Source organism: Vipera berus (assembly GCF_964194415.1).
Source record: "Vipera berus genome assembly, chromosome: 4".
NCBI classification, from domain to species: Eukaryota; Metazoa; Chordata; class Lepidosauria; order Squamata; family Viperidae; genus Vipera; species Vipera berus.
The window spans coordinates 4,298,072-4,321,722 of record NC_138206.1 but is presented as its reverse complement, the minus strand read 5'-3'; the positions used below and the strand labels follow the sequence as shown (position 1 = coordinate 4,321,722).

The 23,651-nt window shown below is 46.2% G+C and overlaps 1 protein-coding gene across 1 annotated transcript in view; it reads right to left on the bottom strand.

The window, feature by feature from the left end:
• The window catches only part of LOC308667994 (retinal guanylyl cyclase 2-like), a 44,911-nt gene extending 28,007 nt beyond the window's left edge, over positions 1 to 16,904 (bottom strand). Inside the window, exons 1-7 of the mRNA XM_081327657.1 lie at positions 16,520 to 16,904; positions 12,838 to 13,590; positions 10,709 to 11,010; positions 5,939 to 6,305; positions 5,150 to 5,234; positions 2,005 to 2,101; positions 696 to 827 (exon numbers count right to left, since the gene is read on the bottom strand). Coding sequence (XP_081183783.1) covers positions 696 to 827; positions 2,005 to 2,101; positions 5,150 to 5,234; positions 5,939 to 6,305; positions 10,709 to 11,010; positions 12,838 to 13,573 — 1,719 coding nt within the window. The 5' untranslated portion in view covers positions 13,574 to 13,590; positions 16,520 to 16,904. The remainder of the gene's footprint in view (positions 1 to 695; positions 828 to 2,004; positions 2,102 to 5,149; positions 5,235 to 5,938; positions 6,306 to 10,708; positions 11,011 to 12,837; positions 13,591 to 16,519) is intronic.
• Positions 16,905 to 23,651: the final 6,747 nt, after the last annotated feature.

Genomic DNA, 23,651 nt, shown 5'->3' with positions numbered 1-23,651 from the left:
ATAGCTGAGTGACTTTGGGCCAATCACCAGGAGACAGTGAGTTTTAGTTCTACCTTAGAGACAAAAGATTGCTGGGTGACTTTAGGCCAATCACAAGGAGACAGGGAGTTCTAGTTCTGCCTTAGAGACAAAAGATAGCTGGGTGACTCTGGGCCATACACCAAGAGACAGGGAGTTCTAGTCCCACCTTAGCCATGAAAGCCAGCTGGGTGACTTTGGGCCAGTCACCAGAAAACTGGGAGTTCTGGTCACGTCTTACCCATGAAGGCCAGCTAGGTGACTGGGCCAATCACCAGGAGACTGGGAGTTCTAGTCCCACTTTGGGTATGAAAGTCAGCTGGGTGACTTTGGGCCAATCACCAGGGGGCAGTGAGTTCTAGACTTTGGGCCAGTCCCTCTCTCTCAGCCCAACCAACCTCACAGGGTTGTTGTGGGGAAAATGGGAAGAGTATTAGGCATGTTTGCCATCCTGAGTTGCTTATGAAAATAACGAAGGTGGGATACGAATAAAATAAAGTAAAACGAAGAAATAAAGGGGTCCTGACAAACTGTACATACTTCCTTGGTCTGGTCTACCTTGTGGAGCTAACATTCCCCCATTTTTGTCTCTGCCACTAATTTGGGCCTCATCGATATCGATGGAGAGGGATCTCAAGAAATCCTCGTTGCTCCTACGCCGTTAAGGTCCCCATTACCTCGTGCACAGCCACGTTAGAGGTTTCGTAGGTCAGAGTTGTGCTTTTCACGGACAATGAGTGGGTTACGGATCTGAGGCTGAGTTCTTCGGAGCAGCTCTTTGACTCGCTGAGGTTGTCAAGAGTTAACCTCTGGGAAAGCAAGCAAGAACAGCCAGGAATTAAGCAAGGATGGAAACCAAGGGGGAAAGAGCACATACAGGTAATCCCCGACTTACAGCAGCTCATTTAGTGACCATTCCAAGTTACCACGGCACTGGGAAAAAAGGGCCTTCTGACCTTTGAAGCATCCTCACAATCAGGTGATCAGAATTTGGACGCTTGGCAACTGACTCCTATTTATGACGGTTGCAGTGTCCCGGGGTAATGTCCCAGTGGTTCACACTTATGACCATCGCAGTGTCACAAGTGTGTGAGTGTGTGTGTGTCACGTGATCCCCTTTTGCAAACTTCTGACAAGCCAAGTCAATGGGGGGAAAGACGGATTCACTTAACAACCGTGTTACTAACTGAACAACTGCAGTGATTCACTTAACAACGGGGGCAAGAAAGGTCGTACAATGGGGCAAGACTCACTTAACAACAGACATTTTGGGCTCTGCTGTGGTCGTAAGCTGAGGACTACCTGCACAGCCAGGAATTAAGCAAAGATGGAAACCAAGGAGGGGGCGGGGGGGGGGAAAGACCATATAGAGGTATTGTCAACGCTGCTAACATCGAATGTTTTTGCTTTGACAACAGATGGGACATGCAACCATTTTCTTCTTATGTTTTACTCTTAGAGTTAGAGTTAAATGATGCTGGGGGGAGGAAGGTGCATGAGAGTTTAGCTAGACATAACAAGGCTGAACCTAGCGTGAGAACCAAGGTTATTGACATAAGAGATGATAAGAATTGGCAGGCTGGAGAACTGGAGGGGAAGCCCGCATTTCAAACTAATCGGGGAAAGTGATTTATGACTGTTAATTGGAGGAGGGAATTGTGCTTTGATACTATGTGCCCAGGGGAAGGGAACCCAGTTTTTGGCTTCGATTGTGTTAGTGCCGATGCTATGCTACTCCAATAAAGATTCTTTAAGGTAAACAACGCCTCGAAGTTCTTTGAAGAGTTCCATCTGTTGGAACCATGACAGGTATAGTCCTTGATTTACAACCATTCATTTAAGGATCCTCTTGAAGTTTATAAGGGCACTGGGAAAAGTGACATACGACTGATGCAACTGGCCACCATCTTGATTTTTTTTGCCCACCTGGGCAGACACCTCCCACCCCTTAACCGGGTCAATGAGAGACGGTCTCCCATCACCTACCATTCTACTGATTTTGGTGTTCACAAAAGTTACATCGTCTAAAGTCAGAAAAAGCCTCTGAGATCCTTTCACAACTCGACGGTTGGGGTGGCTATTTCTGGGGAAAAAAACAGATCAGAAGCACGCATAAGTCTTTGGCCACCATCCCATTTTTTTCACTTATAGGCAGTCCTCGACTTAACAACAGTCCACCAAGGTGACTGAAGTTACAACGGCACTTTAAAAAAGTGACTTCTGACCATTTTTCACACTTAGGAACATTGCAGCATTCCCGTGGACACGTGATCCAAAATTTGGGCCCCTGGCACTTATGAGGGTCGCACTGTTCCCGCGGGGGGGTCATGTGATCCCCTTTTGCGACCTTCTGACTAGCAAAGTCAACGGGGGAAGCCAGGCTCACTTAACAACCATGTTACTCACTTAACAGCTGTAGGGATTCACTTAAGAAGTGAGGCAAAGAAAGGTCGTAAAATGAGGCCAAAATCGCTTAACAAAAGTCTCACTTAAGGACCGAAATTGTGATTGTAAGTTGAGGACTACCGGTAATGCAGGGCCTGCCTAGATTGGCCTATTGATACCCCTTCTAAGTTTAAGGCAGGGGTCTTCAAAATTGGCCCCTTTATGACTTGTGGACTTCAACTCCCAGAATTCCTCAGCCAGCATGGGGGAACTATGGCCCCTTCACAACTTGTGGACTTCAACTCCCAGAATTCCTAAGCCAGCATGGGGAAAACTATGGCCCCTTCACAACATGTGGACTTCAACTCCCAGAATTCCTAAGCCAGCATGGGGGAACTATGGACCCTTCACGACTTGTGGACTTCAACTCCCAGAATTCCTGAGCCAGCATGGGGGAACTAAGGGCCCTTCATGACTTGTGAACTTCAACTCCCAGAATTCCTCAGCCAGCATGGCGGAACTGTGGCCCCTTCATGACTTACGGACTTCAACTCCCAGAATTCCTGAGCCAGCGTGCCTGGCTGAGGAATTCTGGGAGTCCACAAGTCATAAAAAGGCCAAAGTTTGAAGACCCCTGCTCTAAAGCAACACATGTTTGATTCAGTTGCTAAGTTTGCACAATCTCTCGCATCAGGTCTATAGGAAGAATCCAGCTGGAGGGGGTTTTCTTCTTTGGCCTCCCTTAATCATTTTGCATTGTTGTTATTTTTGTCAGAGGTGAGGCAGGAAGCCAGTAATTCTCTCTCCCTGCTTGAATTGTCAGAGGAATCCAAGCATCTGGCTTGCAATAATTGCTCTTTAAGATTTCTTTACTTAGCACAATTTATTTCCTGAAATCATTAGCTAATTGGGCCACCCACAAAAGCTCCTGAGAAATAAAGGATGCTGAGGTCGGGTGGTGGGCAAAATCTGCAGTGGATTACTGGTGGAGGATGGGGCCGAGACTGACCGTGCAGTATAAAGCTGGTTACTTAAAAAGAGACTGGACAGCCATTTGTCTGAAATGGTACAGGGTTTCCTCCCTGAGCAGGGGGTTGGACTAGATGACCTCCAGGGTCCCTTCCAACTTTATTATTATCATTATTATTGATCACCGCACAGCCAGAGTTGAAGTCCACAAGTCATGAAAGGGCCAAGTTTGAAGATCCCTGTGCTAAACAGCTGAAATTATTATTATTATTATTATTATTATTATTATTATTATTATTATTATTATTATTATTATTATTATTATTATTGTTGTTGTTGTTGTTGTTGTTGTTGTTGTTGTTGTTGTTGTTATTATTCATCGCACAGTAAGCTAGATGTTCAGACTGGATTTGGCATTTTTGTCTACCTATCGAGTCCTTACCAAGGACCTGGGATGGGCAGATGTGGATGTTTGATGGTATTACAGATCTCGTCGCAGGATGGAAGCAGTTCCTAGCAAGGCCGCCTTTTGCAATTGACTAATGGCGAATTTGTCAATGCCAATGATGGTGTTCAGGTGATGCTCCAGTTGTTTTGGGATTGCACCCAAGGCGCCTATTACTATTGGCACTACCCTTGCTTGCCTTTGTCACAGTCTTTCTATTTCTATTTGTAGGTCTTTGAATTTTGTTATCTTCTCCAGTTCTTTCTCGTCTATTCTGCTGTCTCCAGGCGCTGCCACGTCCACTATCCAGACTTTTTCGTCTTTCTTATCGACAATTGTTAAGTCCGGGGTGTTACGTTGCAAGTGCTTGTCTGTTTGAACTCTGAAGTCCCAGAGCAGCTTAACTTTATCATTTTCTATGACTTTCTCTATTTTATGATCTCACCAGTTCTTGCTTACAGGCAAATGATATTTCCTGCAGATCTTCCAATGCACCGTTGTTCCTACTTTGTCGTGCCGCTGCTTGTAGTCAGTCTGTGCGATCTTCTTGCAGCAGCTTACCAGGTGGTCCACTGTTTCTTCAGCTTCTTTGCATAGGCGGCACTTACTCTCTGTTGCTGTCTTCTGAATTTTGACCTTGTATGCATTATTATTATTATCTTTTATTCATTAAACATGAACCTCAGTCAACTGAACATTCAAATTGACTGGTGCTGATGGTTGACACGGGTTGCTGCCAGTGTCCTAGGTATCAACCAGGTACCATTATTATTATTATTATTATTATTATTATTATTATTATTATTATTATTATTATTATTATTATTATTATTATTATTATTATTTGCAGGGTGAGGTCAAAAGAGTCAAAATGGCGGGCCTAGCAATTCAGTTGAAGCTCCACCTGCTTTTTATGCACAATAAAAACAGGCGAAGTTTCAACCAGGCCACTCTGCCTCCCATCTTAACTTTTGTATTGCTTTATTGCATTATGATAAAACATAAATAGCACATGACTTACAGTCATTCAATTAGCGACCATTCAAAGCTACAATGGCATTGAAAAAAAGTGACTTATGACCGTTTTTCATGCTTACGATCCTTGCAGCATCCCCTATGGTCAGGTGATCAAAATTCAGAGGCTTGGCAACGGGCTCATGTTTATGACGGCTGCAGCGTCCTGGGATCCCCTTTTGCGACCTTCGGACAAGCAAAGTCAATGGGGGAAGCCATATTCACTTAACCACCGTGTTACTAAGCTAACACCTGCTGCGATCCCCTTAATAAATGTGGCAAACCAGAAATAATAAAATGAAATAAATAAATACTGACCGGTTGAGGCAGGCCAGGTACAGGCCAAAGAGAACCAGGAAGACAGGAGGTGACAGTAGCAGAATTACAATTTCCAGTCCCGGATCTGGCCAACAAACAGAGATAATAATAATAATAATAATAATAATAATAATAATAATAATAATAATAATAATAATAATAATAATAATAATAATAATAATAATAGTAGTAGTAGTAGTAGTAGTAGTAGTAGTAGTAGTAGGGACGCGGTGGCTCAGTGGGTTAGGACGCTGAGCTTGTCGATCAGAAGGTCGGCAGTTTGGCGGGTCGAAGCCCGAGTGACGCATAGCAGAGTGAGCGCCTGTTACTCATCCCAGCTTCTGCCAACCTAGCAGTTCGAAAGCACGTAAAAATGCAAGTAGAAAAATAGGGACCACTACGGTGGGAAGGTAACAGCGTTCCGTACGCCTTTGGCGTCTAGTCATGCTGGCCACATGTCCACGGAGACGTCCTCGGACAAGCGCTGGCTCTTTGGCTTTGAAACGGAGATGAGCACCGGCCCCTAGAGTCGGAAACGACTAGCATGCATGTGCGGGGAAACCTTTACCTTTAAATAATAATAATAATAATAATAATAATAATAATAATAATAATAATAATAATAATAATAATAATAATAATAATAATAATAATAGACTGGCAAACATAGGGAAGGGACAATTCCCGGATCCGCAGGAAATTGGAGTCTCGGAGAAAGTTCTCGGCATAATTGCCGGGTGATAATTGTGCAAAGGAACCTTTTTGCTTTCCCCAAAGTGTGATACTCACACGTGTCGTTTCTCTCGCAGAGGACCTGGGGCTCGAACCAGCAGGCCGAATCAGCCTGGGGGGGTCTCCCTCCAGGGAAATGGACTTCCCTCCCCAGGGGCCACATCCTGCCCGAAGATGCTGCCAGCAGGTAAGTTGGGTACAGCTGACTTCCTTTGCCATCCGTGTCCAGAACGACGTATTTGGCCAGCGGCCGTCCTTGGCTGTCGACTTGGATTCTGCGGCTGAAGCCAGCAAAGTCCAAGTTTCTGACATGTCGAATCAAGGTTGTTCCAGAGGGTTCAGACGTTTGGGGCTGAGCGACCTTGGCGAGGGCTTTCGCGACCAGGTAAATGGCGTCGTAGATTGTCCCAAAGAGGGGAGTGACCTGCAGAAGAACAGAAGCGAAGGCACCAGGCTTTCAGGTATTTATTTTATTTGCCTATATCCCACCTTTATTGTTTGTACAAATAACTCAAGGTGGCAAACATAGCCAACTCACCTTCCTCCACCAGTCTTCCCCATAGCAACAACCCTGTGAGGTGGGTTGGAGAGAGGGGGGGAGAGGGAGAGAGGGAGAGAGAATGAGAGATAGAGAAAGAGAAAGAGAGAACGAGAGAGGATGAGAGAGAATAGGAAAGAGAATGAGAGAGAAAGGATGAGAGAGAGAATGTGTGTTAGAGAAATGAGAGAGAGAAAGAGAGAGAGAGAATGAAAAAGAGAAAGAGAATGAGAGAGAGAAAGGATGAGAGAGAATGGGAAAGAGAATGAGAGAGAAAGGATGAGAGAGAGAATGTGTGTGAGAGAAATGAGAGAGAGAAAGAGAGAGAGAGAATGAAAAAGAGAAAGAGAATGAGAGAGAGAAAGGATGAGAGAGAATGGGAAAGAGAATGAGAGAGAAAGGATGAGAGAGAAAATGTGTGTGAGAGAAATGAGAGAGAGAAAGAGAGAGAGAGAATGAAAAAGAGAAAGAGAGAATGAGAGAGAGAAAGGATGAGAGAGAATGGGAAAGAGAATGAGAGAGAAAGGATGAGAGAGAGAATGTGTGTGAGAGAAATGAGAGAAAGAGAGAGAGAGAATGAAAAAGAGAAAGAGAAAGAGAGAGAGAGAGAAAGGATGAGAATGGGAAAGAGAAGGAGAGAAAGGATGAGAGAGAGAATGTGTGTGAGAGAGAATGAGAGAAAGAGAGAGAGACAAAATGAGAGAGAAAAGATGAGAGAATGTGTGTAAGAGAGAGAAAAAGAGAGAGAGGGAGGGAGAAAGAGACAAAGGATGAGAGAGAGAATGTGTCTAAGAGAGAGAATGAGACAGAGGGGATGAGAGAGGAGAGAGCGTGTGTGTGTGTGTGTGTGTGTGTGTGTGTGTTTGTGTGTGTGTGTGTGTGTGTGTGTGTGTGTGTGAGAGAGAGAGAGAGAGAGAGAGAGTGGCCCAAAGTCACCCAGCTGATTTTTCATGCCTGAGGCGGGACTAGAACTCACTGTCTCCTGGTGATTGGCCCAAAGTCACCCAGCTAGCTTTCATGCCTAAGGCGGGACTAGAACTGCACGGTCACTCATGCGCTCGTGACCTCTCGACTTGACTACTGCAACGCTCTCTACATGGGGCTGCCCTTGAGGACCACCCGGAAGCTCCAACTGGTACAGAATGCAGCCGCGAGAGTTGTGTTGGGAGTCTCCCGATACTCCCACGTTACACCTCTGCTCCGTGAGCTGCATTGGTTACCGGTTGCCTTCCGGGTGAGATTCAAGGTATTAGTAATGGTATTCAAAGCCCTCCATGGCAGGGGGCCGGAGTACCTGAGGGAACACCTGCTGCCGGCATCGACTTCCCTCCGCCCTGTGCGTTCCCACAGAGAGGGCCTCCTCAGGGTGCCACCGGTCAGAGAATGTCGGCTGGTGGCCCCCAGGGGGAGATCCTTCTCTGTGGGTGCCCCGGAGCTATGGAATCGGCTGCCGGTTGAGCTCCGGACGGCGCCCGACCTTCGCTCCTTTCGCCGCGAGCTAAAAACATACTTTTTTGAACAAGCTGGCCTGGCCTGATGGGGGGATCGGGGGCTATTTATTAGGTTTTAAATATCTATTTTAGTATGTGGGCATTTATTTAATTTAGTTTTAACTTTTGTAATTTGTATTTTTATTCTTGCCCTGTTTACCGCCCTGAGTCCTGCGGGAGAAGGGCGGTATAGAAATATAATAAAAATAAAAATAAAAAAATAAAAATAGAACTCACCGTCTCCTGATGATTGGCCCAAAGTAACCCAACTAGCTTTCACGCCTAAGGCGGGACTAGAACTCACCATCTCCTTGTGATTGGCCCAAAGTCACCCAGCTAGCTTTCATGCCTAAGGCGGGACTAGAACTCTCCGTCTCCTGATGATTGGCCCAAAGTAACCCAACTAGCTTTCATGCCTAAGGCGGGACTAGAACTCACCATCTCCTTGTGATTGGCCCAAAGTCACCCAGCTAGCTTTCATGCCTAAGGCGGGACTAGAACTCACCGTCTCCTGATGATTGGCCCAAAGTAACCCAACTAGCTTTCATGCCTAAGGAGGGACTAGAACTCACCGTCTCCTGGTGATTGGCCCAAAGTCACCCAGCTAGCTTTCATGCCTAAGGTGGGACTAGAACGCACCGTTTCCTGATGATTGGCCCAGAGTCACCCAACTAGCTTTCATGCCTAAGGTGGGACTGAACTCCCTGTGTCCTGGTGATTGGCCCAAAGCCACCCAATCGGCTTTCATGCCTAAGGCGGGACTAAAACTCCTGGTTTCTAGCTTGAAGCATTAACCACGACACCAAACTGGGTCTCACCGTGATAGTTACTATGTGCCTAATAATCAGCTTCATCAAAAAGAAGAAAGAGCATGGATTAGTTTTGCGCAACTTCAATGGGTGTGCATTGTTTGGACCATGGTACCAATCCACAGGTTGCTTAGATTTTTGCCTGCAGATCTTGTGTGAATCTAGAAAAATAATGAGTTCCATAACCGGGTTAAGTGTGTTGTCTGAATGCAGCCAGCCTGAAAATCGGATAGCACTCTTGACATCCTCCTGAATATATTATGGCTGCACAGAAGCGCAGGAATGTCGAGCTACAGTTGGTTCTCGACTTCCAGCAGTTCATTTAGTGACCGTTTCAGGTTAGAACGGCAACCCTGCAAAAAGTTACTTTTTCACACTTACAACCGTTGTAGCATCCCCATGTTCACGGCATCAAAATTCAGACGCTTGGCAACTGACTCACATTTATGACGGTCGCAGTGTCCTGGGATCCCCTTTGGCGACCTTCTGACAAGTAAAGTCCATGGGGAATCCAGATTCACTTAACAACCGTGGCAAGAAAAGTCCTAAAATGGGGGCAAAACTCACTTAACAACTGTCCCGCTTAGCAGCAGAAATGTTGGGCTCCCTGGGTCAAGAGTTATGTGTGGATAGAATAGAATAGAGCTGGAAGGGACCTTAGAGGTCTTCTAGTCCAGCCCCCCGCTTGAGCAGGAGAACCTATACCAGGGGTAGGCAACCTCAGTTCTTTTATGACTCATGGACTTCAACTCCCAGAATTCCTGAGTCAGCTAGTTGACTCAGGAATTCTGGGAGTTGAAGTCCATGAGTCATAAAAGAGCCGAGGTTGCCTACCCCTGACCTACACCATCGCAGACAGGTGACTGTCTAGCCCACGGGTAGGCAACCTTGGCTCTTTTATGACTCATGGACTTCAACTCCCAGAATTCCTGAGCCAGCCATGCTGAGGGGAAAGGGAGAGGTTTCAAAGCTGAGCCATGCTGGCTCAGGAATTCTGGGAGTTGAAGTCCACAAGTCATGAAGGGGCCATAGTTCCCCCCATGCTGCCTGAGGAATTCTGGAAGTCCACGAGTCATGAACGGGCCATAGTTCCCCCCATGCTGGCTGAGGAATTCTGGGAGTTGAAGTCCACCAGTCATGAAGGGGCCATAGTTCCCCCATGCTGGCTCAGGATTTCTGGGAGTTGAAGTCCACAAGTCATGAAGGAGCCATAGCTCCCCCATGCTGGCTCAGGAATTCTGGGAGTTGAAGTCCACAAGTCATGAAGGAGCCATAGCTCCCCCATGCTGGCTCAGGAATTCTGGGAGTTGAAGTCCACAAGTCATGAAGGAGCCATAGCTCTCCCATGCTGGCTCAGGAGTTCTGGGAGTTGAAGTCCACAAGTCATGAAGGAGCCATAGCTCTCCCATGCTGGCTCAGGAGTTCTGGGAGTTGAAGTCCACAAGTCATGAAGGAGCCATAGTTCCCCCATGCTGACTCAGGAATTCTGGGAGTTGAAGTCACGAAGGGGCCAAGGTTGCCTATCCCTGGTCTAGCCTCTACTTAAAAACCTCCAGTGATGGAACACCCACGATTTCTGGTGGCAAGCAGTTCCACTGGTTAATTGTCCTCAATGTTAGGAACTTTCTTCTTAATTCCAGGTTCCTTCTCTCTTTAATCAGTTTCCAACCATTGTTTCTCGTCCTTCCCATCTGGTTCTCTGGTGAACAAGCTGGCCCCCTCCTCTTCTTTGTGGCAACCCCTGAGATACTGGCATGTTGCTATCGTGTCTCCCCTATTTCCTCTTTTCTCTAGACTAGCCAAACCCAAGTCCCGCAGCCGTTCTTCGTACATTTTGGTCTCCAGGCCTATCTTAGTTGCTCTTCTCTGAATTTTTTTTTCCAAACTCTTCAACCTCTTTTTGGGGATACGGTGACCAGAACTGGCTGCGGTGTTCCAGGTGTGGCCTGACTAGGGCTTGGTCAAGCGGTACTAAGACTGACCGACTGACCTGTTCAGGTTCAAGATCCACTTTGATTTCTCCCTTTTCTCGGGCTGCCCGAAAAGCTTCGTAGAAAGTCGACTCTCCAGACTGCAGAGTGATGGTTAGCACAGCGTCGTAGGCCTTGCGGAAGTTGTCGTCGTTTTCCAGAAGGAAATAGGAATGGTTCCCATAGGGCAGGCTGTAGAAAAGGGTGTCGTAGGGCAGGAAGAGGTACCTGCCGTCGGCCAGCCCCAGTTCCTGGGCTTTCGTGAGGAAGGTGGCCTGGTCTTCCCCCCCAGTGAGAGCAGACGCCATGCAGAGCAGAAGCACTGGGGGGAGGGAAGGAAGGAAGGAAGGAAGGAAGGAAGGAAGGAAGGAAGGAAGGAAGGAAGGAAGGAAGGAAGGAAGGAAGGAAGGAAGGAAGGAAGGAAAGAAGAGGTTAAAGCTTTCTGCTTCCACAGGAGAGGGAGTGGGGGCGGGGAGGAGGAGAAAGACCGAATTAACCAGAATAACAGAATTGGAAGGGACCTTGGAGGTCTTCTAGTCCAGCCCCCTGCAATAGGATGAGCACGCGCCCGACCGTTAAAGTGGAAAGGCTAGTTGGAGACTTGAATTTGTTACAGGGAGTCCTCGACTTATGACTGCCGTTGAGCCCCAAATTTCTATTGCCAAGGGAGACAGTTGTTGAGGGAAGGGAGGGAGGGAAGGAGGAAGGAAAAGGGGAAGGGGAAAGGAGGGAGGAAGGAAGGAACAAAAGAGAAAGGGAAGGAGAAAGAAAGAAGAGGGAGAGGAAGAAGGCAGGAAGGGAGGGAGGAAGGAAGGAAGGAACAAAAGAGAAAGAGAAGGGGAAAGAAAGGAGGAAGAGAAAGAAGGAAGGGAAGAAGGGAGGAGGGAGGGAAGAAGGCAAAGGGGAAGGGGAAGGGGAAGGGAGGAAGGAACAAAAGAGAAAGGGAAGGCAAGAGAAAGAAGAGGAAGAGAAAGAAGGGAGGGAGGGAGGGAGGGAGAAAAGGGGGAAGGGGAAGGGAGGAAGGAAGGAAGGAAGGAAGGAAGGAAGGAAGGAAGGAAGGAAGGAAGGAAGGAAGGAAGGAAGGAAGGGGAAGGAAAAGGGAAAGGAAGGGGAAGGGGAAGGGGAAGGGGGAGAGGGAGGAAAGAACAAAAGAGAAAGGAAAGGGGAAAGAAAGAAGAGGGGAAAAAGAAGGAAGGAGAAGAAAAAGGAAGGAAGGAAGGAAGGAAGGAAGGAAGGAAGGAAGGAAGGAAGGAAGGAAGGAAGGAAGGAAGGAAGGAAGGAAGGAAGGAAGGAAGGCAGGCCAATGTTAGACCAACGATCAAAGAATAAACAATTCCTCAATCAAGGAACTACCAGCTCAGACAAACTAAGAGTAAACCTTAGCCTTGGTGGAGCAGTGGGCTAATGCCTCCTTAAGTAACACCAGCTGCCTGCAATTAGTGCAGGTTCGAGTCCCACCAGGCTCAAGGTTGACTCAGCCTTCCATCCTTCCGAGGAAGGTAAAATGAGGACCCAGATTGTTGGGGGCAATTAAGCTGACTTTGTAATAATGCCGCTTGGGGTGTGTGTGAAAGCCCTAATAAGCAGGCATATACATAGAATGAAGGCTATTGCTAAGCACATTGATTTGTGCTTAAATTGTAAGCCGCCTTGAGTCTTCGGAGAAGGGCAGGATATAAATGGGATGAAAAAAAACAAAAAAAATAAAACCACAGCCTAATCAAGGGATCCCCGAGAGGCATTTCCACCAACGCCGGCAGGCCAAGCCCTTAGTCTAGAAGTGGAGAGCGAACGCCACCCCCCCTTCCAACACTGATGGTGTGACCTAGTTGGGTCATTATTTTATTTATTTTATTTATTTTAATTCCATTTATATCCCGCCCTTCTCCGAAGACTCAGGGCGGCTTACAAGCTTAGCAGTAGCCTTCATTCTATGTATATGCCTGCTTATTAGGGCTTTCACACACACCCCCAAGCGGCATTAAACATCTACCTGAGAAATGCAAAGCTCAGAGAACAGCTGGGGCCCTCAGCTCCGAATATTTGCTTCCACTGAATCTTGAAAGGTTTTCCAAGACTTTGCAATCTAGGTGGGACCTGATCAATCTACATTTCGTTAGTTTCCCATCCGGAACATTTCCCCGTTTACCTTTGATAGTTCCAGCAGCTTGAATCTTGCTCCAAGTCTCTTCTACTTTTTCCGTTTCCGTCCCGGTAGACGTAACCAGAGCCACAGGTAGCCCGTGGCTTCTGAGGACACTAGCCAGCTTGTGGGCCGTGCCCACCCAAAGGTCCCCCTCGGAAGAGACGATGCCGACGTGAGCCCAGCTGAAATACTTCAACACGGTGAGGAGTACAGCAGCCGCAGGAGGCAACATTCTTATAAATGTGGGTTCGTTGATCGGATTATCCTGGTGGCCTTCTAGGCAGGCCCAAGATAACATGGGTTTGTTCCAGCCTTGAGCGAGCCAAGAGGCAGCCTCGCAATGACTAGGATTCAGCGGCCCTACGAAGGCCGACAGATTCTTGGAAGAGTCAGCAAATTGAGCAAGTGCTTTCCAAGCCTGGCCATCTTCCTCCAACAAGACGTAATCCAGTCGGTGGATCGCAGAGAGGGAAGGATCCTTCTTTATCCTCTCCACGGCTAGCTGAGCAGCGACGTCAGGCAGGGCCTCGGAGAAGAAGGAGTCGCGGGACCAAGGTCCCAGCAGACCGAGCTTAAGGGCTGGGCAACAGACCAGAGAAAGCGTCAGGATCATCCCTAAGGTGACAGCCCTGTGGAGGTTCAAGGAGGGCAAAGAGGGGCAGCTGGCATACGAGCTGAAGGCAAGGGGGCAGGGGCTGAGCCGCCATGGCATCCCGGCGCAGGAGACCGAGACCACCATCTGTGAAGGTGACCGACCTGTTGAAGGGGAGAAGACGTTAGAAGATCATTAGAGATCGATGTTGATTTCAGGAAAGGCAGGCACGGCCACACTTCTCTGTGCATTAATGATTCCCCTGTGGAGACGGATACCAGCATCAAATTCCTGGGTGTGCAGTTAACAAGTAGGCTGGCTTGGTTGCTCCACAGTGAGACACAGATGAAGCCGGCCCGGCAGCGCCTGCATTTCCTGCGTCGTGTGAGAAAAGCACATCTTCCTTCCCCTGTCCTGACCACTTTCCACAGAGGGACGATCGAGAACATCCTGTCATACGGCACCACAGTCCGGTTTGGAAGTATCACCGCTTCGGACAGGAAGGCGGTGCAGAGAGTGGTGAGGACAGTAAGAACAGATCCTTGGCAGTTCCCTCCCCTCCATACAGGACATGGTACAGAAGCGCCTGCATTTTCTGCATCGCATGAGAAAAGCACATCTTCCTTCCCCTGTCCTGACCACTTTCCACAGAGGGACGATCGAGAACATCCTGTCATACGGCACCACAGTCCAGTTTGAAAGCATCACCGCTTTGGACAGGAAGGCGGTGCAGAGAGTGGTGAGGACAGTAAGAACAGATCCTTGGCAGTTCCCTCCCCTCCATCCAGGACGTGGCACAGAAGCGTTGCTTGAGCAGGGTCCGTAAGATTGTCTGGGACACGACACATCCTCTTCACGGCCTGTTTTCCTTGTTCCCTTCTGGGAGGAAGGTAATTTTTCTCTCTCTCCCTCCTTTTCCTTTTCTCTCTCTCTTTCCACCCCCTTTTCCATCTCCACTTCCACCTCCATCTTATCTCCCTCTCCACCACCTCCACCTCCACCATGTTATCTCATTCTCCATTTCCATCTCCATCTCCTAATAATCAACTAGCTTGGTCGCTCAACAGCGAGACACAGGTGAAGCGGGCACGGCAGCGCCTGCATTTCCTGCGCCGCGTGAAAAAAGCACATCTTCCTTCCCCTGTCCTCACCACTTTCTACAGAGCATCCTGTCATATGGCATTATGGTCTGGTTTGGAAGCATCCCAGCTTCGGACAGGAGGGCGGTGCAGAGAGTGGTGAGGACAGTAAGAACAGATCATTGGCAGTTCCTTCCCTCCCTCCCATCCAGGACTTGGCACAGAAGCGTTGCTTGAGTAGGGTCCACAAGATTGTCTGGGACACTACACACCCTCTTCACAACCTGTTTTCCTGGTTACCTTCTGGGAGGAAGGGGCTCCGTGGTATCCGCAGCAGAACATCCAGATACAGTCACAGTTTTGTGAACTCTAAAGCTTCCTCCTTCCGTTATGTATTCAAGATGGACAGTGATTAATGTTTATATGTTAGTTATAGGTAAGGGTGTAGGTCTATACCTGTGTTGTATATAGTATGTTTTAAATGAGTGTTATGTATGTACACTTTGAGAGCAAGCAACCAAATTTCATTTCTAATGTGTGCCATTGTGCCCACAGTAAAAAAATGTCAATAAAAGTTATCTAATATCTAAAGATGGGATGGACAGATTAGCGCTGGGCGAGTCTGTTGTAAATAGAGATCCTGCGCCTTTTTCAAGTTATGGCACATTTTTTCCTCCTGCCAAAAGAACAACCTTGGCTTTGACTCTAACTCTTGACCTTACAAGAGGAGGGTCAAAAACAGGTGTTGGTTTCAGGGCCCTCGTAACTTCAAACAGTCACTAAACAAATGCTTGTAAGTTGAGGACTATCTTTACTGTGAGAGTCTACAGCACAGAAAAGGACAAGAAGCAACGGATGGAAACTAATCCAGGAGAGAAGCAACCTGGAATTAAGGAGAAACTCCCTAACAGTGAGGACAATTCACCAGTGGAACCACTTGCCACCAGAAGTTCTGGGTGCTCCAACACTGGAGGTTTTTTAAGAAGAGACTGGACAGCCACTTGTCTGGGTTGGCATAGGGTCTCCTGCCTGAGCAGGGGGTTGGACTAGAAGACCTCCAAGGTCCCTTCCAGATCTATTCTGATTCTAGATTCTACATGGCAATGTTTTCTGAGATTCCAACGCTGGACAACATAGCTTCACTGTCACCACAATCCCCAGCATGTACAAAAGCCATTGTAGCTGATTACTACGGGTGCTTAATCCCGTTTGGAAAGAGAGGACTATTTGAGGGGTCCTTGGTGGTCTCTGAGCTTGGTTGGTTTCTTGCAGACGTTTCATTACCCAACTAGCTAACATCATCAGTGCCAGGCATGATGTGATAACACGAGCACTGATGATATTACTTAGTTGCATAATGAAATGTCTGCAAGAAAACAAACAAGCTCAGAGAGCACCCAGGAGCCCACAGTCCTCCTCCTCCTCCTCCTCCTCCTCCTCCTCCTCCTCCTCCTCCTCTTTCTCATTCTCTTTCTCATTCTCTCTCATCCCCTCTCTGTCTCTCATTCTTTCTCTCCTATTCTCTCTCTCATTCTCTTTCTTACACACATTCTCTCTCTCTCTCTCTCTCTCTCTCTCTCTCTCTCTCTCTCTCTCTATCTATCTATCTATCTATCTCTATCTGTCTATCTCTCTCTTTCTCTCACCATAAAACACTGTGAGTGACCCATTGCTGTTCTACCAGCTTCTGTTTTTCACAGAAATGTGCGGATGGAAAGAGAGACTTGCACAACAGAATAATAAAGGAAAGTAATTTTTCCTCAAATATAGCAAAGCCTTAAAATTTTCAAATTGTCTTTCTAGCAAGCGGTCCAAATAAGGATTGCCTCGACTTTCAAATATCGTTTGAAATCAAGCATTTTTCTCTAGTCAAGTGAGGCGTTTACAAAGATCGGGACTTTTTAAAATTATTATTTTATTTTAAAAGGGAATAGCTGGATCTCTCTTTACAAAGCCAAACCTGGAAAAGCTATTCGGACGGTCACAACTGACAGGGCAGAAATCATCCACTTACCAAATTCTTGAGTGGAATTGTCCAAGGTTAAGGATGCCACGATGCAGAAAAACACAACGTTCAGGGACTCCTCGTTTTTGTTTTTGTTTTAAGAAAATAACCAAAAGAAAATAATTCTGGAAAAACGACTTTATAAGTCTCCTCCGTCTCTGAAAAGCTGGCACTTTCCCCAACTGCGATTGGAGATATGAAGTAGATTGAGGATTCGGCACCAAGGAGATTTCCCCTTGAGATTTCCGATTAATGCTTCGTTGGAAGAGCATGTATTTTCTTGACAGTGGTATTATGGGATGCAAGGAGATTTGCACCCTCCTCCTTGTCTTTCAGTTTTTATCCCACTTCTTAAAAAAAGGAGGCTAGACACCCCAATGCAGTTTCTTTATTTAGAATAGAATAACAGAGTCGGAAGGGACCTTGTAGGTCATCTAGTCCAACCCCCCCAAAACAGGAGACCCAACACCATTTCTGACAGATGGCAGTCCAGTCTCTTATTGAAAGCTTCCAGTGATGAAGCTCCCATAACAACAACCCTGTGAGGTGTTTGGGCAGAGAGAGAGAGAAACCGGCCCAAAGTCACCCAGACGGCTTTCATGCCTAAGGCGGGGCTAGAACTCACTGTCTCCTGGTGATTGGCCCAAAGTCACCCAGCTGATTTTCATGTCTAAGGCGGGACTAGAATTTACTGTCTCCCGCTGATTGGATCAAAGTCACCTAGCTGGCTTTCATGCCTAAGGCGGGACTAGAACTCACCGTCTCCTGGTGATAGGCCCAAAGTCACCCAGACGGCTTTCATGCCTAAGGCGGGACTAGAACTCACCGTCTCCTGGTGATTGGCCCAAAGTCACCCAGATGGCTTTCATGCATAAGGCGGGACTAGAACTCACCGTCTCCTGGTGATTGGCCCAAAGTCACGAAGACGGCTTTCATGCCTAAGGCGGGACTAGAACTCACCGTCTCCTAGTGATTGGCCCAAAGTCACGAAGACGGCTTTCATGCCTAAGGCGGGACCAGAACTCACCGTCTCCTGGTGATTGGCCCAAAGTCACCCAACTGGCTTTCAGGCCTAAGGTGGGATTAGAACTCAGGGACTCCCCCTTTGCAGCCTGATTCCTTAACTACTAGAAAAAATGACTCTAGTTTCAGATGTTCTTCATTGTAAGCAATTATCCAGCAAACAAACCAATCCTTTTGAACTCTTAAAAAAATCAACAACAGGCGACAGTGGGATCCTTATTTGAAGGATCATTCACAGGAAAGATATATTTCAGTTTGGAGGAGATGGATAGATTATATTCAGAATAAATATGGGACTAAAAAGTTCCATTTAGCTTATGAGTAGATTTTAGAGGGATACTGTTTCTTAATTTCAGTGTTAGTACTTTGTATGTATTTATGTTAAAGGGGAGTTAAAGCACATTATGAATTTGGTTAATTTTATATTATGGATATTTTTTAGTTAGAATATGATTATTATATCTATAACCCTGTATTTAGCTCTGGGAAGTGGGGGGGAAGGGGGTGGTTTGGGGTGGGTGGGTTTTGGGAAGATATGTATTGTAAAATCTTTTTTTGTAAAACTCTTTAATAAAAAAAAAGAGAAAAGTGAGGATGATGCTCTGACAGCCACTCCTGCAGAGGAATTGCCCGTAGCATCAAACGGGTGGTTTGGGGGTGGGGGTGTTGTGTGTGTTTTGTGGCAGCTCCTTCTCCTTGCACAGAAGCTCCCTGGGATCTTGGGATCGGAGGAACTACAGGGTCTAGTAAATATCAAAGGAATGCTAGATGTTCCAAGCAAAAGCAAAAGTTCCAAGCAAAAGTTCCCATCGATTCAAAGAGAGCTCTGGGGCACAGCTGAGTCCCTGTCGTGCCCAGGTGGCTTTGTCTGATTTAGAAAAAAAACATGAGTAGCTCATCGAATAACAGACTAACAGAGTTGGAAGGGACCTTGGAGGTCATCTAGTCCAACCCCCTGCTCAGGGAGGAAACCCTAGGCCATTTCAGACAAATGGCTGTCCAGTCTCTTCTTAAAAACTTCCAGTGTTGGAGCATTCACAACTCCTGGAGGCGGGTGGTTCCCCTGGTTAATTGTTCTCACTGTCAGGAAATTCCTCCTTAGTTCCAGGTTGCTTCTCTCCTTGATGAGTTTCCATCCGTTGCTTCTTGTCCTGCCTTCAGGGGCTTTGGAGAATAGGTCAGTCCTACAGAAGAGGATGGCCAGCAGCAAGGTGGAAGGACTAGCCCAGGGTAGGCAACCTTGGCTCTTTTATGACTCGTGGACTTCAACTCCCAGAATTCTTGAGCCAGCCATGCTGAGGGGAAAGGGAGAGGTTTTCAAGCTGAGCCAGGCTGGCTCTGGAATTCTGGGAGTTGAAGTCCCCAAGTCATGAAGGGGCCATAGTTGCCCCATGCTGGCTGAAGAATTCTGGGAGTTGAAGTCCACGAGTCACGAAGGGGGCCATAGTTCCCCGATGCTGGCTCAGGAATTCTGGGAGTTGAAGTCCAGAAGTCATGAAGGGGCCATAGTTGCCCCATGCTGGCTGAGGAATTCTGGGAGTTGAAGTCCACGAGTCACGAAGGGGCCACAGTTCCCCCATGCTGGATGAGGAATTCTGGGAGTTGAAGTCCACAAGTCATGAAAGGGCCAAAGTTTTCCCCATGCCGGCTCAGGAATTCTGGGAGTTGAAGTCCACAAGTCATAAAAGAGCCAAGGTTGCCTACCCCTGGACTAGGTTACAGTGGTGATAGAGGCACCCCTGGAAGAGCTGAAACTCAATCTAGGGATATACAAGTAGTCCTTGACTTACAACGGTTTGTTTAGTGACCATTCAAAGAAAAAGTGACTTACAACTATTTTTCATGCTTAACAACAATTGCAGCATCCCCCAGGGTCACGTGATCAAAATTTGGACTCTTTGCAACAGGCTCGTATTTATGACAGCCGCAGTGGGATCACATGATCCCTTTTTGGGACCTTCTGCAAGCAAAGTCCATGGGGAAAGCAGATTCACTTAACAACCGTGTTACTAATTTACAAACTGCGCTGATTCACTTAACAACTGTGGCCAGAAAGGTCGTACAATGGGGCAAAATTCACTTAACAGTTATCTCGCTTAGCAACGGAAAATAGGAGAATGTAGAGAAAATAGGAGAAGGAAAGAGTATTAGGTACGTTTGCCATATTTATTTATTTATTTATTTATTTATTTATTTATTTATTTATTTATTTATTTATTTATTAGTTGAATTTATATCCTGCCCTATTCCCGAAGAACTCAGGGCGGTTCACAGGGCAATTAAAACAGTACAAAAAAGAATAAAATGGAATTAAATTAGTACAGGCCCACAATTCCTAATAACAATAAAATTAAAATTTTAAAATTAATTTAATATAATTTAATATAATTTAATTAAATACTTTAAAATTTAAAATCCCTCAGTCCAGGCCAGACAATTCGAACAACCAGGTTTTTAAGTCCCGGCGAAAAGAGCGAAGGTCAGGGGAAAGTCCGAAGCTCCATCGGCAATTCGTTAGATGGTTTATATATCAAAACATGAGATGATGATAATGCTGCTGCTGCTGCTGATAATAATAACAATAATAATAATAACAATAACAACAATAACAATAACAATAATAATAATAGGAAAAGCCATGGTCTTCTCACTCTTCCCCTGACCACTCTTTAATCTCAGGGCTGAGATTTTAAAAAAAGGCCAAAATTCTGACTGCACCATTGACTTTTTTTTAACCGTACTTTGTAACCATCCCTGATCACTGACATTCCAAATGATTTATTTAAAATCTGATCATCTCTGCATTAAAACCTCTGCCCTGGATCCGTATACTTTCTGTGCCTGGAAAAACATTAAAATAACTCCATAATTTCTAGGCAGGGTTTAGAAAGAAAGGTGAGAAACCAGGTGTCAAAGTGCCGTTGAGATGAACTTTTAATTTTTTGTGGGTTTTTTTTTTTAAAAAAATGTTTGCCCTCTGTTGGACAGTGTGCCTTTGCAGATGAAAAAAGAGACTAACCTGACATTATCAGTGGGCGAGAAGACAAGTCAGGGCTTGTTCTTGCTTTGATCATCCACCCCGATCAAACTCCGGGAAAAACTGCTGAGCGCAGAAACGGGCAAATCAGAACCAAGGGGAATATGCATAAAAGTTTTCTTTTTTCTTAAGTGTTTGGCAGCCGCTATACAGGGACTCATTAGCAGAATGGCTAACCAGCGGGTCAATTAAGCGGACAAATTAATCCGCCAGGAAAAGAGGACGATAAATCGCTCCCTTCCAATAGATTTTTGCAAAATAAGGGACTGCCCCAAAGAAGAGGGAGTCAAGCTATTCTCCAAAGCGCCTGAAGGCAGGACGAGAAGCAACGGATGGAAACTCATCAAGGAGAGAAGCAACCTGGAACTCTGGAGGAATTTCCTGACAGTGGGAACAGTTAAATCAGGGGACTTCAACTTCCAGAATTCCTGAGCCAGCATGGGGGAACTTTGGCCCTTTTATGACTCATGGACTTCAACTCCCACAATTCCTGAGCCAGCATGGGGGAACTATGGCCCCTTCATGACTCGGGGACTTCAACTCCCAGAATTCCTCAGCCAGCATGGCTCAGCTTTGAAACCTCTCCCTTTCCCCTCAGCATGGCTGGCTCAAGAATTCTGGGAGTTGAAGTCCACTAGTCATGAAGGGGCCAAGGTTGCCTACCCTTGCTGCTGGCCATCCTCTTCTGCAGGACTGACCTATTCTCCAAAGCTCCTGAAGGCAGGAGGGGAAGCAACAGATGGAAACTCATCAAGGAGAGAAGCAACCTGGAACTAAGGAGAAACTTCCCGACAGTTAGAACAATTAACCAGTGGAACCACCTGCCACCAGAAGCTGTGAATGCTCCAACACTGGAAGTTTTCAGAAGAGACTGGACAGCCATTTTTTCTGAAATGGTGTAGGGTTTCCTGCCTGAGCAGGGGGGTTGGACTAGATGACCTCCAAGGTCCCTTCCAACTTTATTATTAGTAGTAGTATTGTTATTGTTGTTGTTGTTATGATGATGATGATGATGATCCTCGCACAGCTGGTCCTTGAATTATAACAGTTCATTTACTGCTAAGCTTGTAAGCCGCCCTGAGTCTTCGGAGAAGGGCGGGATATAAATGGAATTAAAATAAAAATAAAATAAATAAATTTAGTGACCAAAGTTAACAAGGGCACTGAAAAAAGGGCCTTATGCCCGTTTTTCACAGTCACAACCATTGCAGCATCCTCACAGTCACGAGATCAAAATCACGCGATCCCTTTTTGTGACCTTCTGACAAGCAAAGTCAACGGGGTAAGCCAGGTTCACCTAACCACCGTGTGGCTAACTTAACAGCTGCAGTGATTCACTTAACAGCTGCAGTGATTCACTTAACAACGGTGGCAAGAAAAGTCATAAAATGGAGCGAAACTCACTTAAGAACTCTCTTGCTTAGCAGCAGAAATTTGGGGCTCCGTTGCGGTCGTAAGTTGAGGATTACCTGTATTAAAGCTTAATAAGTTCCATCGAGAATTTCTTGAGTAAGAAAAATGCAAGCCAAGACCGGTTTATCTCCAACACAAGGTCGTTTTCTTCGTCACACTACGCGTAGTCCTCGACTTACAGCCATCTGTTTAGTGACCGTTCCAGGTTACAACAGCAGTGAAAGAAGCGACTTACAACTGGGCCTTGCAGTTACAACCAACTCTTCAGCGCTAGTTTTTGGCCCTGAGAAACGCTGTCGTGGCGCAACTCATAAATTTAGAATTCTTTTTTTTAAAATCATATTCTTCATTAAGTATTTTATCTTTATAGACATAGGGTTATTTTTTTTAAAAAAAAATCTTTGTAGGTTAAAATTTGTAGGCTAAAATTCCACTGCTAAACAAGGCAGCTACGAAGAGAGTCTTGCTCCGTTGTACCACCTTTTGCCACAGTTGTTAAGTGAATCATGCAGTCATTAAGCAAATCCGGCCTCCCCCACTGACTTGCTTGTCCGCAGCTGGCTGGGAAAATTGCAGGTGGGGAATCACGTGACCGTGGGATGCAGACAGGGTCGTAAATGTGAAAAACAGTCATAAGTCATTTTTTTTCAGTCACTAAATGAACGGTTGTGATGGAGACTTTCCCGTCAACAATTTCATCAGTTGTATGTCAAGGATTACCTCGCATTGTGAATCTGTCTCTGGAGATCCTCACTCCTCCAGGTCCTGGTTGTCCCAAAGGTGCTTTTTTCAGGAGGCAACTGGACTTTCTTGTTTTTCCTTTGAAGACATTTCACTTCTCCTCCAAGAAGCTTCTTCCGTTCTGACTGGATGGAGGGGAATAGAAGGATTTATATTCCTTGCAGAAAAACTAGTCATTTGCCTCCTTTTAGAGGGTCGTTGAGGCCACTTGGAGGTTTATCTGTGTCTTCAGGGTCACCTGAGTGGTGCAAATGGGTGTGGAGCCTTCTTGGAACTGTTGTGGACTGGAGATAGGTGGTGTCGTATCCCTCCCCCTCTGTTGTTATAATAATAATAATAATAATAATAATAATAATAATAATAATAATAATAATAATAATAATAATAATATAAAAAATTGGAAGGGACCTTGGAGGTCATCTAGTCCAACCTCCTGCTAAAGCAGGAAACCCTATACCATTTCAGACAAATGGCTGTCCATTCTCTTCTTAAAAACTTCCAGTGTTGGAGCATTCACCACCTCTTGAGGCAGGTGGTTCCACTGGTTAATTGTTCCCACTGTCAGGAAATTTCTTCTTAGTTCCAGGTTGCTTCTCTCCTTGACTAGTTTCCATCCGTTGCTTCTTGTCCTGCTTTCAGGTGCTTTGGAGAATAGCTTGACTCCCTCTTCTTTGGGGCAGCCCCTGAGATATTGGAACACTACTATCATGTCCCCCCTAGTCCTTCTCTTCGTTAAACAACACATACCCAATTCCAGCAACCGTTCCCTATATGTTTTAGCCTCCAGCCCCCCGATTATCTTTGTTGCTCTTCTCTGCACTCTTTCTAGAGTCTCGACATCTTTTTTACATCGTGGTGACCAAAACTGGATGCCGTGTTCCAAGTGTGGCCTTACCAAGGCATTGTAAAGTGGTATTAGTACTTCAC